This window comes from Neodiprion lecontei, chromosome 5, assembly GCF_021901455.1.
Source record: "Neodiprion lecontei isolate iyNeoLeco1 chromosome 5, iyNeoLeco1.1, whole genome shotgun sequence".
In the NCBI taxonomy this organism is placed as follows: Eukaryota; Metazoa; Arthropoda; class Insecta; order Hymenoptera; family Diprionidae; genus Neodiprion; species Neodiprion lecontei.
This window is the reverse complement of record NC_060264.1, coordinates 14,275,111-14,294,456: the sequence shown is the minus strand read 5'-3', so window position 1 is coordinate 14,294,456 and position 19,346 is coordinate 14,275,111. Positions and strand designations below refer to the sequence as shown.

At 38.4% G+C, this 19,346-nt stretch overlaps 2 protein-coding genes across 2 annotated transcripts; both read left to right on the top strand.

Annotated features, from left to right (window-relative positions):
• The first annotated feature begins 4,786 nt into the window (after positions 1 to 4,786).
• Positions 4,787 to 8,020, top strand: LOC124294388. Its single transcript, XM_046739339.1, has one exon. The coding sequence runs from the start codon at positions 4,787 to 4,789 to the stop codon at positions 8,018 to 8,020; it is 3,234 nt and encodes a 1,077-aa protein (XP_046595295.1).
• Positions 8,021 to 14,942: 6,922 nt separating this feature from the next.
• LOC124294387 lies at positions 14,943 to 15,809 on the top strand. The gene has a single exon (XM_046739338.1). The coding sequence runs from the start codon at positions 14,943 to 14,945 to the stop codon at positions 15,807 to 15,809; it is 867 nt and encodes a 288-aa protein (XP_046595294.1).
• The last annotated feature ends 3,537 nt before the right edge of the window (positions 15,810 to 19,346 follow it).

Below are 19,346 nucleotides of genomic sequence, written 5' to 3'. Positions count from 1 at the left end.
CACTGTCCGCTGTGTCTCACTTCAAAGATAACGTACTTTCAAGTACGTTTTTCGCAAATCTAAAAGCGAAATCGAAAATTCGGCAAAAGAGGCGACACAGATCTATCCTTTACCTTCAAAATGACCCCCTAAGAACCTAATTATCTTCAAAAATGAGGAAATGAGAAGGAAAATCGTGAGTCTCTGTTCGCGCGCGCTCTTCGAGGCATAGGCAACGCCCTTAACCTAATGACCTCGATTCACATTCTGTACATGATTGTATGATATAAATATATATTAATATATATATATATATTGTGTGTGTGCATATATATATATATATATATATATATATATATTGTAACGTGGCAGTTCGGTTAGGCCTGCCCGTTACAAGAGACTCCCTGAACCCTGGGCGAGATCCCGGAATCAGGGTCTAGAAAATCGAGTCGCGGAATAATCTCAGAGAGCGCCAGAACTGGAGTCACGCACCCGAGCTTCGACAGGGACGAAATAGAGCATTGCGACCAAGATATTTCTGGTTTTTGTTTTTTTTTATTTTGAGTGCACCGGCTACCCTCCAGTGACCAACTCCGACACCGAACATCTTTCGAGGCAAGGCGAAACCACGACGATCTCGCGGGAAGGACACCGAGGCTGCGGAGGGGGAGGCAACGCAGATCCCTGCAGCGCGGGAATCCAAGGCGGACGCGATTCCCGCTGGTGGCCGGCGCGCCGCAGCCTCCCCGCTCACCCCGCTTACGCCCAACCAAGGCAACCGCGAGGCACCAGCTAGCGACGAGGGAGCACCACCCCGCCCAACCCCAGGACTACGTAGAGCTGCGCGGGAGACGACATCGCGATCTAGCCTTAAGTTCTGCGCCGCGTATTGGCGACAGGTGCGCGGCAAGTTGCGCAATCCCCAAAATCGATGACCGATCGATTGTTGCGCATTCTTAGGGTGATGACGTCACGAAAAATTAGCGCGACGAGATCGGCGTTGCGACCATCCGAGATCACTCTAGTTCTGGCGGTTGCGAGAAGTAGTCAAGTGGTTTCGAAGTCGAGTAGAGTTTTGTTTTTTTTGCGTCAGTGAAAGGAACGGTCTAGTTGCAACGACGATGTCAGGGACCTGTCACGAGGGTGTGGGTACCTTCGTCCACTGGATGTGGAGCGGTAAGCGCTGCTGATATTCTTGCGATCGAATTTCGAGAGTAATTGAGTAAAGGCTTATCAGATAAAGGATAGCCGTTTTGGAATTTGCGTGTCGAAAAATACTCGAAATTCGTTTGCCGATTCTTTTGCTTGGTGACCGTAGCCTGAGTTGCGCGCAAGGGAGTAGCGTTAATTTCGGGGAATCCAGAAAATCGAGTCGAGCCACGGGTTGAGCCGAGACGTTATTGTCTCGAGTTTGAGTGTGACCGAAGTCCGTTGCACGGGGTCATTTCACTTCGTCCGGTACATCCTCCATTCTCGTGTAGGTCGCGAGCAGTCACGGGGAGCATTCGAATTTGCGACTGCGTCCCGCCGTCGCCGAGAAAGCGAAGCTCGGGTGCGCGCTGATAAGAGTATGCGTTTTTAGAGGAGGATCGCGGGTGTCGCGACGAGCCTCGCCTCAATTTAGTTATTATTATTTTTTTTCCTTTTTCTTTTTTTTTGTTTGCATTACCAGTTAATATTAAGTTGGCGATCAGCGCCATTTTGTAAAGGACGTTCGCGAGCAGCGCATCGAGTACGATTTTGTTGTTGGTTTTTACGAAGTAGGATATTATTAAGACGGCGACTAGCGCACGTAGGCCGTAGAGGTCTCCTAGATTTATTCATTTTTTTTATTTTTTTTATTTGGTTTGTTTCTTCCTTCCTTATTGAGGTTAGATAGAATTGAACATTGTATTTGGAATCGCGAAGGACGGCTTGCGTAGTCGTATTATCCTTCTTTTTATTTTTATTTTTATTTCTTTTTGTTTTTGTAATATCGCTAATGAGAAATATACCATTGTAATTTTATAGTAATTTGGCCACAGCACGCGTTGGCTTACTTGTGTTGCAATTCTCTCTACCCGAAAATCACCCCTCCCCTCTCCGCGGTACTGAGCTACCGAGCATATGGTCGCGATGTATCGTATTACCGATTTCGAGGCGTGTTGACCACGCCAGGCGCCCAACAAATTTCGCGATATTGTTTCAGATCCAGGATACCTCGCCGGACGCCAAATTATTGTGCACGCGGTAAGTTCCCGGTTATTTGCTCCGAGTAACCGAGGTGCAGAAAAATCCACGTCACAATATATATATATATATATATATATATATATACACACACATATATACATGTATATATATACATATATACATATATATATATATATATATATATACATATATATATATATATATATATGTATATGATAATTTTTGACTTACTTTTGGGAAAAGAGAAATTTAAAAAAAAAAATTTTCACGTTATTCAAAATTTTTAAAATTATATATAATTATGAAAAAAATCCTATATATTTTTTGATTATCTGCTCAAATATTAATTAAAATAAAAATATTATTCTTGAGAAGAATCCCTTTGAATTTACTTTATAAATTGTAATTTGGAACATTTATATAATGAATTGGAAATAATTATGGAATTCACCGAAAACATACAGATAGATGAATTATTACTTTTTTATTTTCAAATTTTTAATTTTTAAAAATTAATTTTCGTTCAATTTAGGAAAAAAAATTCATTTACATAAATCATTTTTCATTTCATTAAATCATTCAACTCAATTACCTCTATTGATATTTTATTATATCAATGCATAATATGAACATATATAAATATATATTTATATATGTGTGTGTGTATACATATAGATATATATATATGTAGTGAATTTTCATTTACTTTCAAAAAAAGAGAAATTTTGAAAAAAAAATTTTCTTGCATGATTAAATTATTTAAAATGATATTTAATTATTACAAAAATCCAATATATTTTTTGATCATCTACTCACATATCTCTCTATCTAATAAAAAAGTTTCAAACAAATGAACGTAGAAAAAGATTATAATAACAATAGTAAAAAAAAGATTATAATAACAATAGTAAAAAAAAGATTATAATAACAATAGTAAAAAAAAAGATTATGATAACAATAGTATACGCATGAAGTTGGCGGTGGGCCGAGATCCTGAAAACAAAACAAAAAGCATCTAGGAAACCCTTTGACAGCTGTCATCGGCGGTTTATGACAAATATCTTCATAGGTATCTGTTTCTGACGCGCAAAAGAAGACAATGCAAATGAAAATTATCAAGATGATTCCCGACGGGAATTGACTTTTTCGCGCGTTGGCGTATTGTGTATACGGGACTCAAGATCGACACGCAGAGGTGAGACTAAGTATCGTTTCAAATATAGTGGATAATTGGTCTACATTTGCGGGTTTTATTACAGGTAATGAGTCAAACGGTGCTGTGATTAGGTCACCTGGTGATTACAAATCACACATGAAGAAAAATGGAATATATGGGGGAGAAGCAGAATTAGCTGCAGCTGCGGACATTTTTAAAATATGTTTAATCGTGTATCGCGAAGAACAAATTCATCCGCACCGGATCGGATCACAAAATGAAATACAATTCTCACTACTCTTTACCGGCGACGGAGACAGTGGACACTTTGATGTCTTGCAGAACCATAATAAAATTCAGATAGTGAGTAATAAGTATGAAAAGTAACAATCAAATAATAGTAAATCTAAATATATCACCAAACAGTCAAAAGGACAGCCCGGATTTACGATGACAATGGAGAAAGAAGGAGTTTCAAGCAGCAGACAAGGCGATGAAGATGGTGGATGGTCAGAAGTATCACAAAAGAAAGAGGAAAATAAAATTGTAAGTGCGAAGAACCAAATAAGCCATAGAATAATATCCATCAAATATTCGTATAACTAGGTAAGAGGACAACCAGGATCGATATTGACCACAAGAGAAGGAGGTGTTTTGCGGAATGAACAGCAACGCAAATATAGAGAAAAAAATAATATAAAGAAGGTGATTTTGGAGAATAACCGGCAGAGCGGTAGTAAAAATAATTCAACGAAGGGTGTCGAAGAATTAGAAGAATCGATTGTGATGATTGATTTGGAAAATAAATCAAGAGGACGACCAACCAATGTGATGGACATAGAAGAGCGAAAAATTAGACGACGAGAACAGCAGCGAAAATGTAGGGAAGCGAACAAAAAATATCATACTGCCTTTTCAACCAACGAACAGAAAGGAGGAGTTTCAACCAGCAGACAAGGCGATGGAGACGGTGGATGGTCGGACGTATCACAAAAGAAAAAGGAAAATAAAATTGTAAGTGCGAATAACCAAATAAGCCAGAGAAGAATAATAAACAAATATTTCTAAAACCAGGAAAGAGGACGACCAGGATCTATGTTAACCACAAAAGAAAGACGTGTTTTGCGGAGTGAACAGCAACGCAAATATAGAGAAAAAAATAATATAAAGAAGGTGATTTTGGAGAATAACGGGCAGAGCGGTAGCAAAAATAATTCAGCAAGTCAAGGAGATAGATCGATACCAATAGAGAAGGAACACCAATTTTCAACCAACGAATGAAAGCTAAGATTGATGAAAAAAAGAAAAGCAAGCATAGAAGGAATTGAAGTGGATAGCAAGAGACAACGAGATAAAACGACAGACGAAAACGTGTGTCGACGACTTATAAGCAAGAATAACGTGTCGGAAATTCATGTTTGTGATGAAATATTAAGGGACAGTGATACGTTGAAATCGATGGAGAAGGAACTGTGTGTATTTAGCCAAACAATAGAAGATAACAGAGACAGGTTGGAATTAGACAGAAACAGAGAACGAGTGGAAGCAATGAACAGTGAATCAATCATTGCTGAGCATCGTTACAACGGGGATATTGAAAAAGGCACTTTTAAAACTGTAGAACAACTACACATGGGTGAAATGAACGTAAAATGTAAACATTGCAATGCAGAAAGGTTCAAATATAAAACAGGAAGGGTGGCAAATAATTGCCGTCATGGAGGAAAAATAACATTACCACCATTAACGGAATATCCTGATGTACTTCAACGTCTGCGAGAAGGGAATGACGAAGTATCAAGACACTTCAGACAACATATACGATCATATAATGACGCGTTTGCGTTTGCATCATTTAATTGTACCGTGGCAGATATGGGGAATTCAGGACCATATGTGATGAAAATAATCGGGGATGTGAGTTACAAAATATCTACAAGTTTAGAGACCGCAAACAATAACCGACCGAGATATGGACAAATTTACATCTACGACGTACAAACTCAGCTAGCGCTGAGAGAAAATGATGCAAGAAGAGCAAATCTGTTAGAAATTATTGGTAGACTGATAATAGATATCAATCCTTATGCAGCAAATTTTAAAACAACGTACGAGCGATTTGTTAAGGGAGAAAGCCTGGTGAGATTAAACTTTATAGCACTCAAGGAAGACGATAGACGGCGGTACAATGCGCCAACTTGTGGTGAGCTAGCAGCTCTGATCGTTTCAGATGACGGGGCAGTATCTGAAAATATAGAAGTACAAGTATTTCCAAAACAAGACCGTGCAGTTGGATATGTGCCGAGATATTCGCATCACGTTGATCCAATGACTTTTCCATTACTATTTCCGAGCGGTGATTTAGGATGGAGCTATAATATGAAACACGTAGGAACAAACAAGAAAATCTCTCCTGTTCAATATTATGGACATCGATTGGCCTTACGTCGAGGCGAAGCACAGAATCAGTTGTTGCGGAGCGGACGATTGACACAACACTATGTGATTCACGCATATCTCACAATTGAATCGCAGCGTTTATTGTTTTTAAGAAATAATCAGAAGCAATTGCGTGTAGAATGTTACAAAGGAATGACTGATCACATATCAAATAGTGAAGCGAATACGTCGGATCGAACAAGACTTGGGAACCAAATGATTTTACCATCATCATTTTCCGGCAGCATGCGACATATGCAACAGCAGTACCAAGATGCAATGGCAATAACAAGGAAAGTTGGACGACCGGATTTATTTATTACAATGACATGTAATCCTAAGTGGCCGGAAATATGTACGGTATTGAAAGATTTTCCTACAGGTACCACTGTAAATGACATTCCAACAATAGCTTGTCGAATATTCAACATGCGGCTACAACAGGCACTAAAGGAAATCGAAAGCGGTTCAGTATTTGGAAAGATTGAAGGATACGTATACACAGTTGAATTTCAGAAAAGAGGCTTACCGCATGCTCACATACTATTTATCTTAAATAACAATGAAAAACTTTTGACTCCAGAAGCAATTGACAGTTTCATATCTGCAGAAATACCAGACAAACGAATACATCAACAACTATATCAATCTGTCACATCACACATGCTACACGGCCCTCACACATCCAAAATACCATGCTGGAATTCGGTAACGAAGTCATGCTCAAAGAAATTTCCGAAAGACTTAGTGGAAAATACTGATATAAGCGGTGGCGGTTTTCCAAAGTATCGCAGACGAAAAAATACAGACATAAATTATTACCGCAACCGCGTGGAAGGAAGAAATATCCAAGTAGACAACAGCATGGTTGTGCCTCACAATCCATACCTACTTGCAAAGTACGACTGCCACATGAACGTAGAATATTGTGCGTCAATAATGGCTATTAAATATGTCTTCAAGTACATCCACAAGGGACATGATCGTGCAAGAGTACAGATAACTGATTCAAACAGCGAGAGTGATGGTCAGCCAATAATCAACGAAATACAGGATTATGTAGATTCGCGTTACGTAGGACCGATGGAAGCAGCTTGGCGTATACTAGAACTGCCAATGCATGGACGAAGTCATGCCGTCACACGCTTACCTGTACACCTACCGGGGCAGCAATACGCAACGTTTGAGGAAGGTAGAGAAGTCGAAGCCGCTACAAATGAAAAAAAGTGGAGAATCCATCTTATTACATGGTTTGAATTGAACAGCATAGATGAAATGGCAAGAAATATAACTTACGCGAACACGCCAGATTACTATTCGTTTCAAGAAGCAACAAAAACGTGGAAAAAAAGAAAATATGCATGTCAAGTAGTTAGTAGAATGACAAATGTTTCACCAAGGGATTCCGAAAGATTTCACCTCAAACTAATCCTTGGACATGCGACAAATGCAAGGAGTTTTATAGATTTACGCACTGTAAACGGGAAGGAATGGAATACATTTAGAGAGGCTGCAGTGGATATGGGTTTAACTGCGACAAATGACGAAGCTTTCAAAATATTCGACAAAGCTGTTTCAATACTTATGCCGAAACGGTTACGTCATTTTTTTGTGTGGTATTTAATCGGTGAAATGCCATCGAACGCGATAGATTTATGGAATACTTACAAGAAAGCACTATCTGAAGACTTCGTGGATCAGCATGAAAATAGAGCACTATGTGCAATTGAGCATCTTCTCAGAGCTGAGGCAAGATCATGTGCAGATTTTTACTTACCAATACCGGACATAATTTTCGAAAATGAAGCGGAAGAAATAACAGTGGAAAATATAGAAACCTTTGCAAAGAAAGGCAATGAACTGGTAAAGCAATTAAACAACGATCAGAAAATAATTTATACACAAATTTTTGATAATATTATGGATAACAAAAGTACTGATAGAAAGCAAGAAAAATGCTTTTACATCGATGGATCAGGAGGAACAGGAAAAACATTTTTATACAACGCATTGTACTACATGTTGAAATCTGAAAAAAAAAATGTTGCATGTGTTGCTTGGACAGGTATAGCAGCCATCTTACTACCATATGGCACAACCGCGCACAAAACATTTGGATTACCATTTACACTGCAAAAGGAAGGAACAATTTTCACAAATGCAACGATGAAGAAAAAAATACAAAGTATAGATGTATTTATATGGGATGAATGTTCGATGATACCGAAAATTGCGAAGTCAACTTCGAACTAAATTTGAAGTGAAAAATGTTAAATAAATTTATTTAAAAAAACAAAGAATTGATATCAATTATTTGTACTTATAAACCAGACGCAGTAGACTCTATATCTCTATACGTAGATATACGTAAAAAAATCTGAAAATAATAACTATAGCAAAATAAGTCGCCGGATGCAATTGGGGTTGCATGGCATCGGGAGTTTTGTACATGTGAGTGGATTCGTTTACGAAAATAATCTGAGCAGACCTACATAGGGAGCCAATAGCAATGTCGGGTTGATCGGAAACAACCGACTAGACAATACGTAAGGAAATAGTGAGGCGCGAAGCGCCGAACAACGAGGCGCGTAGCGCCGAGATGGGGTTGGCGCGCGAAGCGCGCAGGGGCGAAGCCCCTAGTTAACTAAAACAAAAATATTATTCATTAGAAAAATGCCATTTCTTTACTTTATAAATTGTAATTTGAAACATTTATACAATGAATTAGAAATAATTATGGAATTTACCGAAAACGTACAGACAGATAAATTATTATTTTTTTGTTTACATATTTTTAATTTTCAAAAATGATTTATTCTCCAGTTTAAGAAAAATAATTTATTTGAATGAATAACTTTTTATTTCATTATATTATTTGACTGAATGACCTCCATTTATATTCTATTATATTATTGTATAATATAAATATATATAAATATATATATATATATTATAATTTCTAATTTACTTTTAAAAAAAGAGAAATTATCAGAAAAAAATTTTTTTTACATGAATCAAATTTTTGGAATTGTACATAATTAGGAGGAAAATCCTATATATTTTTTAATTATTTGCTTACATATCTCTCTATCTAATAAAAAAGTTTCAAACAAATGAACGTAGAAAAAGATTATAATAACAATAGTAAAAAAAGATTATAATAATAATAGTAAAAAAGATTATAATAACAATAGTATACGCATGAAGTTGGCGGTGGGGTGAGATACCGAAAACAAAACAAAAAGCATCTAGCAAACCCTTTGACAGCCGTCATCGGCTGTTTATGACAGTCTTTGACAAATATCTTTATAGGTATCTGTTTCTGACGCGCAAAAAATGAACATGCAAACGAAAATTATAACGATGATTCCCGACAGGAATTGTCTTTTTCGCGCGTTGGCGTATCGTGTATACGGCACTCAAGATCGACACGCAGAGGTGAGACTGAGTATCGTTTCAAATATAGTGGATAATTGGTCTACATTTGCGGGTTTTATTACAGGTAATGAGTCAAACGGTGCTATGATTAGGTGACCTGGTGATTACAAATCACATATGAATAAAAATGCAATATATGCAGCTGCGGATATTTTTAAGATATGTTTAATCGTGTATCGCGAAGAACAAATTCATCCACACCGGATCGGATCACAAAATGGAACACAATTCTCGCTACTCTTCACCGGCGACGGAGACAGTGGACACTTTGATGTCTTGCAGAACCAAAATAAAATTCAGATAGTGAGTAATAAGTATGAAAAGTAACAATCAAATAATAGTAAATCTAAATATATCACCAAACAGTCAAAAGGACAGCCAGGATTTACGATGACAATGGAGAAAGGAGGAGTTTCAAGCAGCAGACAAGGCGATGAAGATGGTGGATGGTCGGAAGTATCACAAAAGAAAGAGGAAAATAAAATTGTAAGTGCGAAGAACCAAATAAGCCATAGAATAATATCCATCAAATATTCGTATAACCAGGAAAGAGGACGACCAGGATCGATGTTGACCACAAGAGAAAGAGGTGTTTTGCGGAATGAACAGCAACGCAAATATAGAGAAAAAAATAATATAAAGAAGGTGATTTTGGAGAATAACCGGCAGAGCGGCAGTAAAAATAATTCAACGAAGGGTGTCGAAGAATTAGAAGAATCGATTGCGATGATTGATTCGGAAAATAAATCGAGAGGACGACCAACCAATGTGATGTACATAGAAGTGCGAAAAATTAGACGACGGGAACAGCAGCGAAAATACAGGAAAGCGAACAAAAAATATCATACTGGCTTTTCAACCAACGAACAGAAAGGAGGAGTTTCAACCAGCAGACAAGGCGATGAAGATGGTGGATGGTCGGAAGTATCACAAAGGAAAAAGGAAAATAAAATTTTAAGTGCGAAGAACCAAATAAGCCGGAGAATAATAATAAACAAATATTCCTATAACCAGGCAAGAGGACGACCAGGATCTATGTTAACCACAAGAGAAAGAGGTGTTTTACGGAGTGAACAGCAACATAAATATAGAGAAAAAAATAATATAAAGAAGGTGATTTTGGAGAATAACGGGCAGAGCGGTAGCAAAAATAATTCAGCAAGTCAAGGAGATAGACAGATATCAATAGAGAAGGAACACCAATTTTCAACCAACGAATGGAAGCTTAGATTGATGAAAAAAAGAAAAGTAAGCACAGAAGGAATTGAAGTGGACAGCAAGTGCAGGACCTGTCATTAAATCAACATGAAGAAATTCGCCTGTCTACTAGACAATGCGTAAGGAAATAGTGAGGCGCGCGAAGCGCGCAGGGGCGAAGCCCCTAGTTAATTAAAATGAAAATATTATTTATTAGAAAAATGCCATTTAATTTACTTTATGAATTGAAATTTGGAACATTTATACAATGAATTAGAACTTATTATGAAATTGAGAGAAAACATACGGATGGATGAATTATTGTTTATTCAATTTTATGTTATCAATCTTCGAAAATTAATTATCCTTTACTTTGAGAAAAATAATTTATTCAAATGAATCATTTTTCATTTTATTAAATCATTTAACCTAATTACCTCCATTGATATTCTATTATAATCATGTATAATATAAATATATATAAATATATACATATTTATATGTGTGTGTGTGTATACATATATATATATATATGTATATGATAATTTTTAATTTACTTTCAAAAAAAAGAAAATTCAAAGGAAAAAAATTTTTTTCACATTATTTATAATTATTAGAAAAATCCTTTATATTTTTTGATTATCTGCTCACACATTAGATAAAATGAAAATATTATCCTTTATAAGAATGCCATTCAATTCACTTTATAAATTGTAATTTGGAACATTTATACAATGAATTAGAAATAATTATGAAATTTACTGAAAACACACAGATAGATAGATTATTATTCATTCAATTTCATATTTTTAATTTTCAAAAATTAACTATTCTTCAATTTGAGAAAAATAATTTATTTAAATAAATTATTTCTCATTCTAATAAATTAATAGACCTCATTACTCCCATTCATATTTCATTATAATAATGTATAATATAAATTTACATAAATATATATATATATATATATGTGTGTGTGTGTATATATATATATATATGTATTATAATAATCAATTTACTATTGAAAAAAGATGAAATTTTAAAAAAAAATTTTTTTTACATCATTTAAATTTTTTAAAATTATATATAATTAATAGAAAAATCCTACACATCTTTTAATTATCTGCTCACATATTAATTAAAATAAAAATCTCATTCATTGCAAAAATGCCATTTCTTTACTTTATGAATTGTAATTTGGAACATTCATACAATGAATTAGAACTCATTATGAAATTTGAAGAAAACATAAAGATAGATATATTATTATTTATTTAATTTCATATTTTCAATTTTTGAAAATCAATTATTCTTGAATTTAAGAAAATAATTCATTTAAATAAATAATTTTTTATTCCAATCAATTATTTAACCTAATTACCTCGATTTATATTCTATTATATCATTGTACATTATGAGAATGTATATAAATATATATATATATGATTGTGTGTGTATATATATATATATATATATTATAATTTTTCATTTACTTTCAAAAAAAGAGAATTTTGAAAAAAAAAATTTTTCTACATGATTCAAATTTTTGAAATTGTATATAATTATTAGGAAAATCCTACATATTTTTTAATTATCTGCTCACATATTAATTAAAATAAAAATATTATTCTTTAGAAAAATGCCATATAATCTACATTATGAATTAAAATTTGGAACATTTATACAATGAATTAGAACCAATTATGAAATTGAGAGAAAACGTACAGATAGATAAATTATTATTTATTTAATTCCATAATATCAATTTTTGAAAATCAATTATCCTTTACTCTGAGAGAAATAATTTATTTAAATGATCATTTTTTATTTTATTAAATCATTTAACCCAATAACCTCCATTTATATTCTATCATAATCATGTATAATATAAATATACATAAATACATTGATATATATATTTATGTGTGTGTGTATACATACATATATATGATAATTTTTAATTTACTTTTAAAAAAAGAAAATTTAAAAAAAAAAAAAATTTTCCACATTATATATAATCATTAAAAAAATCCTATATATTTTTCAATTATCTGCTTACGCATCAAATAAAATAAAAATATTATTCTTCTGGAGAATGCCATTTAATTCACTTTATAAATTGTAATTAGGAACATTTATACAATGAATCAGAAATAATTATGAAATTTACTGAAAACATACAGATAGATAGAGTATTATTCATTCGATTTCATATTTTTAATTTTCAAAAATTAACTATTCTTTAATTTAAGAAAAATAATTTATTTAAATAAATCATTTTTCATTCTAATAAATTATTCAATCTAATTACCTCTATTCATATTCCATTATATTAATGTATAATATAAATTTATATAAATATTTATATATATATATATGTGTGTGTGTGTATATGTATATATATATACTATAATAATCAATTTACTATTAAAAAAAGATGAAATTTAAAAAAAAATTTTTTTCACATCATTTTATTTTTTCAAAATTATATATAATTATTAAAAGACTCCTACATATTTTTTAATAATCAGCTCACATATTAATTAAAATAAAAATAATATTCATTAGAAAAATGCCATTTAATTTACTCCATAAATTGTGATTTGGAACATTCATACGATAAATTAGAAATAATTATGAAATTCAAAGAAAACATACAGATAGATGAATTAATATTTATCTCATTTCATATTTTTGATTTTCATGAATTAATTATTCTTCAATTTCAGGAAAATACTCTGTTTAAATAAATGATTCTTTATTTCATTTGAATATTCAACTTAATTACCTCCATTTATATTTTATAATATTAATGTATAATATAAATATATATATATATATATATATATATATACTAGAGTGTCCCAAAAAAACCGACTATTTTTTTTTTTTCAAAGAACATTGAAAAATCGTCAGAGTATCTCTAGAAAATGACCCTGTGAAAATATAAGCTCTTAATATTAATATTTAGAGGTGGCGATTTGTAATTTTCTATTTCCCATTTAAATAACATGGGAAAATTTTTTTTTGAACTTTGGAATCTTGTGATGGGATAACGAGCTACTTCATAAGTATGACAAAATCAGGTCTTATAGGAAATTTGATGCTCTACAAAAAAGGTCTGATTGACATTTTGCGTAAATCCAGCCGTTTCAAAAATATCGAGCCTCAAACTTCGGACTGTTTAAAATTATGCTTTTTTTTTCCTAAATACAACAAAAATTAATTTATATGTATTATAAACCCAGAATTATCAACTGAACAATAAATATATGCATATATTTTACGGAATGCAGATCCGAAATTATTAATTATTATAATTAATAATTAATAATTTCGGATTAATTAATTTATTAATTATTATGATTATTAATTAATAATTTCGGATCTGCATTCCGTAAAATATATGCATATATTTATTGTTCAGTTGATAATTCTGGGTTTATAATACATATAAATTAATTTTTGTTGTATTTACGAAAAAAAAGCATAATTTTAAACAGTCCGAAGTTTGAGGCTCGATATTTTTGAAACGGCTGGATTTACGCAAAATGTCAATCAGACCTTTTTTGTAGAGCATCAAATTTCCTATAAGACCTGATTTTGTCATACTTATGAAGTAGCTCGTTATCCCATCACAAAATTCCAAAGTTCAAAAAAAAATTTTCCCATGTTATTTAGATGGGAAATAGAAAATTACAAATCGCCACCTCTAAATATTAATATTAAGAGCTTATATTTTCACAGGGTCATTTTCTAGAGATACTCTGACGATTTTTCAATGTTCTTTGAAAAAAAAAATAGTCGGTTTTTTTGGGACACTCTAATATATATTATATACATATGTGTGTGTGTGTGTGTGTGTGTATATATGTGGCGCCTGCCACATACACGCACTCGGTCTAGTATTAGAGCGAGGCAATGCTCGGCGTTTATCGCCCAATTTCGGAAATAATCCTCAGCGCGCTTTCCTCACTCCAGCGGGCAAAAACGAGAGCGAAGATCCTTCGCATCACCTCGCAGATAGTCAAAATCAACACACGCTAGAGAACCGTTATTGTAACCGCACTATAACCAGATCTCCGTAATCACGCACCTGTAAAACCTAATAAACATCCTTTTATATTTCACCCATCGCACGCTTTAATACGTAGGATCCCAGTAATCCAGATCCCACATTGGTGACCCCGACGTGATATAGAAACGTTTTGCACTCGCGTGAATATTTCTGCCGGTTTCTCGCGATTCTTTTCCCGCGCCCGCGCGCCACGCCGAGTGTGCCCTTAGCGCGCTGAGAAATCGACTCCAAAACTTTTCGCCGCGCTTATTATTCGCTCCCACCGCAAAGGCGGAGACTCCAAGTGGTAGTGCGCGCATAAAATTTATTGCTGCTTTTCACGAGTGTCCGCGTGTTTTCCTCACCGCTCGCGCAAGGCTGAGCACCCAGAGACGTTGTGCTGCGTGAGTGAATTCATAGACACCTTGAGTGCTTAATCAGTGAGTGAAACCCCTCTCGTGCAGCAGTGCGAAGCACACGCGAATGATATACCAGGACGCTCTGGAAGACTCAGGAACAGGACCGGGAGAAGACCAAGAACCGAGCCAAGGAGAGTCAACGCTAAACGAAATGCAGGGTGATCAACCGCCGGCCCTGACGCCGAACCCCGTAAGGCTCAGGGTGCCGCCATTTTGCCCCGAACGACCAGCGCTCTGGTTCGCGCAACAGGAAGCGCAATTTCGAACGCAGGGTATTGTAACGGAAATCGGCCGATACTACCACACGATATCGAACATACCAACGCGTTACGCCGCGGAGGTAGAAAATCTTATCGTCACGCCCCCGGTAACCCTTCCGTACCAAGCGCTAAAAATAGCATTGATCGCGCGTTTTTCTCAATCGAGAGAAGCAAAAATTTTACAGCTCCTCGACCGCGAAAGCCTTGGTGACCGCACACCATCAGCGCATTTACGCCATCTGCGTAGCCTCGTCCCTGACATAGACGAGGAAATTCTTAAAGCGCGCTGGCTATCACATCTCCCCGAAAACATTAGAATTTGCCTCGTGGCACAAAACAAATTAACGCTCACCGAGCTAAGCGAGACAGCCGATCGCGTACACGAGCAAGTAAACAAAGGCAATAATGTTTCGGCGGTATCAAGCCTCGAAGCTCAAATAGCCGCACTCACACGTCAAGTCGAACAGCTATCAAACCAAGGCCGCCGCAATCAAAACAAAACGAGCAAGAAAAAAGAACGCTCGCGTAGCCGTTCACGCAGCAAGTCGAGTACACGCGGACTCTCACCAACATCGAACATATGTTGGTACCACAAGAAATTCGGCAATTCCGCGAAGAAGTGCTTCCCAGCGGGATGTAAATTTCCGGGAAACGCCAGCGGGAGTCGTTAATGGCTGAAACCGATTCCCTCGCGCAACCCAGCCGCCTTTTCGTAAAAGACAGACCCACTGGAACGCAATTTTTGGTGGACACGGGATCTGATCTCTCGGTAATCCCCCCCGGAGGAGCCCCCGCGCGGAAAGCAAGGACAGGTTATCAATTACGCGCCGCAAACGGTTCGCCTATTGACACCTTCGGCTGGACCACAATGACACTCGACCTCAGTTTACGCAGAGACCTGTCATGGCGTTTCGTCGTGGCAGACGTCACGCGTCCCTTAATCGGCGCAGATTTCCTGAGCCACTTCGGGATTGCGGTAGATTTAAAAGGCCGCCGCCTTATCGACACCACGACAACGCTCACATCGCTAGGCTCGATCGCGCACATCGATCACGCCTCGGTCAAGGTCATCTCTTGCGACAACTCGCCGCAATTCGAAAAAATAATCGCCGAGTTCCCCGATATCGTTAAACCAGACGGAGCCGTCCGTGACGTTAAACACAACACGTATCATTACATAAAAACGACGGACGGACCTCCAGTCTCGAGTAAAGCACGTCGTCTCGCGTCGGATCGTTTGAAAATCGCGAAAGAGGAGTTCGAGAGATTAATTAAGCTGGGCATCGCGCGCCGCTCCGACAGCCCCTGGTCGTCTCCTCTCCACCTCGTGCCCAAGAAATCCGGCGAATGGCGCCCGTGCAGTGACTACCGTCGTCTGAACGCTCGCACGACGCCCGATAGCTACCCCGTACGTTATCTGAAAGATTTTTGCGCGAACTGTCACGGTTGCCAAATATTTTCCGTCATCGATCTCGTGCGCGCATTCAACCAAATACCCGTCGCGCCCGAAGACGTCCCGAAGACAGCGATCATCACTCCGTTTGGTCTCTTCGAATTCCCGTTCATGACATTCGGACTTCGAAATGTCGCGCAAACCTTCCAACAGTTCATGGACGACGTCACCCGCGATCTCCCATTCGTGTTCGTGTACATCGACGACATTTTCGTCGCCTCGCGAGACGCGCAACAACACCGAGAACATCTCCGCATCGTGTTCGAACGCCTCCGACGGTACGGACTCGTCATAAACGCCGCGAAATCGTGTCTCGGTCAAACAGAAGTAAAATTCCTCGGTCACGCAGTCAACGCGCAAGGCATTAAACCGCTACCTGAACGCGTCGACGCGATCACCAACCTCAAGAAGCCTGAAAACATTAAGGGCCTGCGCAATTTTCTCGGTACGATAAATTTCTACCGAAAATTCATCAAACACGCGGCGGAAACACTCGCGCCTCTCAACCGCCTCCTGGAAGGATCCGAGGTCAAGGGCAAGACAAAAATCGCGTGGAACGCCGAGCTCGAAGACGCGTTCGAAAAATCGAAACGAGCCCTCGCCGACGCAACACTCCTCGTGCATCCAGACACGAACGCCGAGTGGGCAATCTTCGCAGATGCATCGGAACGAGCCATCGGAGCCGCCCTCCAACAGCACCGCCAAGGTCAATGGGAGCCGCTCGCGTTCTTCAGCAAGAAACTATCACCCTCCGCGCAAAAGATGTCGACGTACGATCGCGAACTCGAGGCAATCTACGAAGCCGTCAGACGCTTCCGACACCTTTTCGAAGGTCGGCACATCGCCATCTACACGGACCACAAGCCGCTAACTCACGCGTTCAACCAACGTCCCGAGCGCGCAACTCCGTGGCAATTTAGGCGACTCGACCTCGTCGGCCAATTCACCTCCGACATCCGACACGTATCCGGGTCAGAAAACGTCGTAGCAGACATGCTGTCGCGCGTCGACGCGATCGCAGCAGCAGTTTCGCCACAGGAGCTCGCGCAGTCTTAACGCGAAGACGACGAGCTACGCCAACTGCTAGAAAACAACAACCACGCGCTCGACCTCAGACGCCTCCGTTACCAGGACCCAGATGTGACTCTGTACTGTGATACTTCGTCAGGTACAGTGCGCCCGTACGTGCCCGCTCCCCTCAGGAAGCGAGTGTTCCATTCCTTACACTCAGCGGCACACCCCGGACAACGCGCGTCTCGACGCCTCATTGCTCGACGCTACGTATGGCCGTCGATCAACAAAGATTGCAACGAGTGGGCTCGATGCTGCGTGCCTTGCCAACGCAGCAAGATATCGCGACACACAGTCTCGCCCATTGCCAATTTCGAACCACCGTCTCGACGCTTCGAACACATCCACATCGATCTGGTCACGCTGCCGCCGTCGAAAGGCCGCACAAAATGCCTCACGATCGTGGACCGTTTCACGCGCTATCCAGCAGCCGTGCCGCTCGAAGACGGCTCAACAGAAAAAGTCGCTCACGCGCTAATGCTATCGTGGATTGCACACTTCGGCATTCCCTTGCGCATTACTTCAGACCTGGGAGAACAATTTGAGTCAAACTTATTCAAAAAACTCTCGGAACTCCTAGGCTTCAAACACAAACGCACAACGGCTTACCACCCGCAAGCTAACGGACTCGTAGAACGCCTCCACCGTCAGCTAAAAGCAGCGCTACTCTGTCACGAGGACACGTGGTACGACGCGCTTCCCGCCGTGCTACTCGGACTCCGAGCCGCGTACAAAGAGGACATCGAAGCGACTCCCGCTGAACTCGTCCTCGGCGAACCGATACGACTGCCAGGCGAATTCCTTGCGCCCTCAAGGCAAGACACGACCGCCCCCGAACTGGTACGGATGCTGAGGAAGAACTTCCAAGATCTGGCACCAGAACCCGCATCGCGCCACACACACCAGCGCATCTTTGTGCACCAAGACCTCGCAAACGCGTCACACGTCTTTATCCGAAACGACCAAGTGCGACCGTCATTCTCCGCCCCGTACGACGGCCCATACCCAGTCGTCGACAAGCACGAGAAATACTTCACTGTCAAACTACGTGGAAGAAACACGCCAGTTTCGATCGACAGATTGAAACCCGCGTATCTGCTGCTCGACGAACTCCCAAGCCAACACGACACGGCCGGACCGTCAGCATTGAGCGTACACCAGCCCGTCGCAAACAACGACGCCCCAACGACCGCGACTTCAAAAAAGAAAAAACAAGTCCGACTCGCGCTGTAATTTCGTCTTACGCTCCATCCACGCACTCAACAAGCCTGCACGCAAAAGACAAAGGAATGAGAAATAACCCAAATTTTTATCTTGCCAGTTTTTTTTTTCTTTTTCTGTTTCCAGCTTGAAATACTACACAGTATTTCTCCAAGAAGGGGAGACATGTGGCGCCTGCCACATACACGCACTCGGTCTAGTATTAGAGCGAGGCAATGCTCGGCGTTTATCGCCCAATTTCGGAAATAATCCTCAGCGCGCTTTCCTCACTCCAGCGGGCAAAAACGAGAGCGAAGATCCTTCGCATCACCTCGCAGATAGTCAAAATCAACACACGCTAGAGAACCGTTATTGTAACCGCGCTATAACCAGATCTCCGTAATCACGCACCTGTAAAACTTAATAAACATCCTTTTATATTTCACCCATCGCACGCTTTAATACGTAGGATCCCAGTAATCCA

Bases quoted from the DNA above. Each gene is read 5' to 3' on its own strand.
- LOC124294388 (XM_046739339.1), top strand. From the start codon at position 4,787: ATGGAGAAGGAACTGTGTGTATTTAGCCAAACAATAGAAGATAACAGA.
- LOC124294387 (XM_046739338.1), top strand. From the start codon at position 14,943: ATGATATACCAGGACGCTCTGGAAGACTCAGGAACAGGACCGGGAGAA.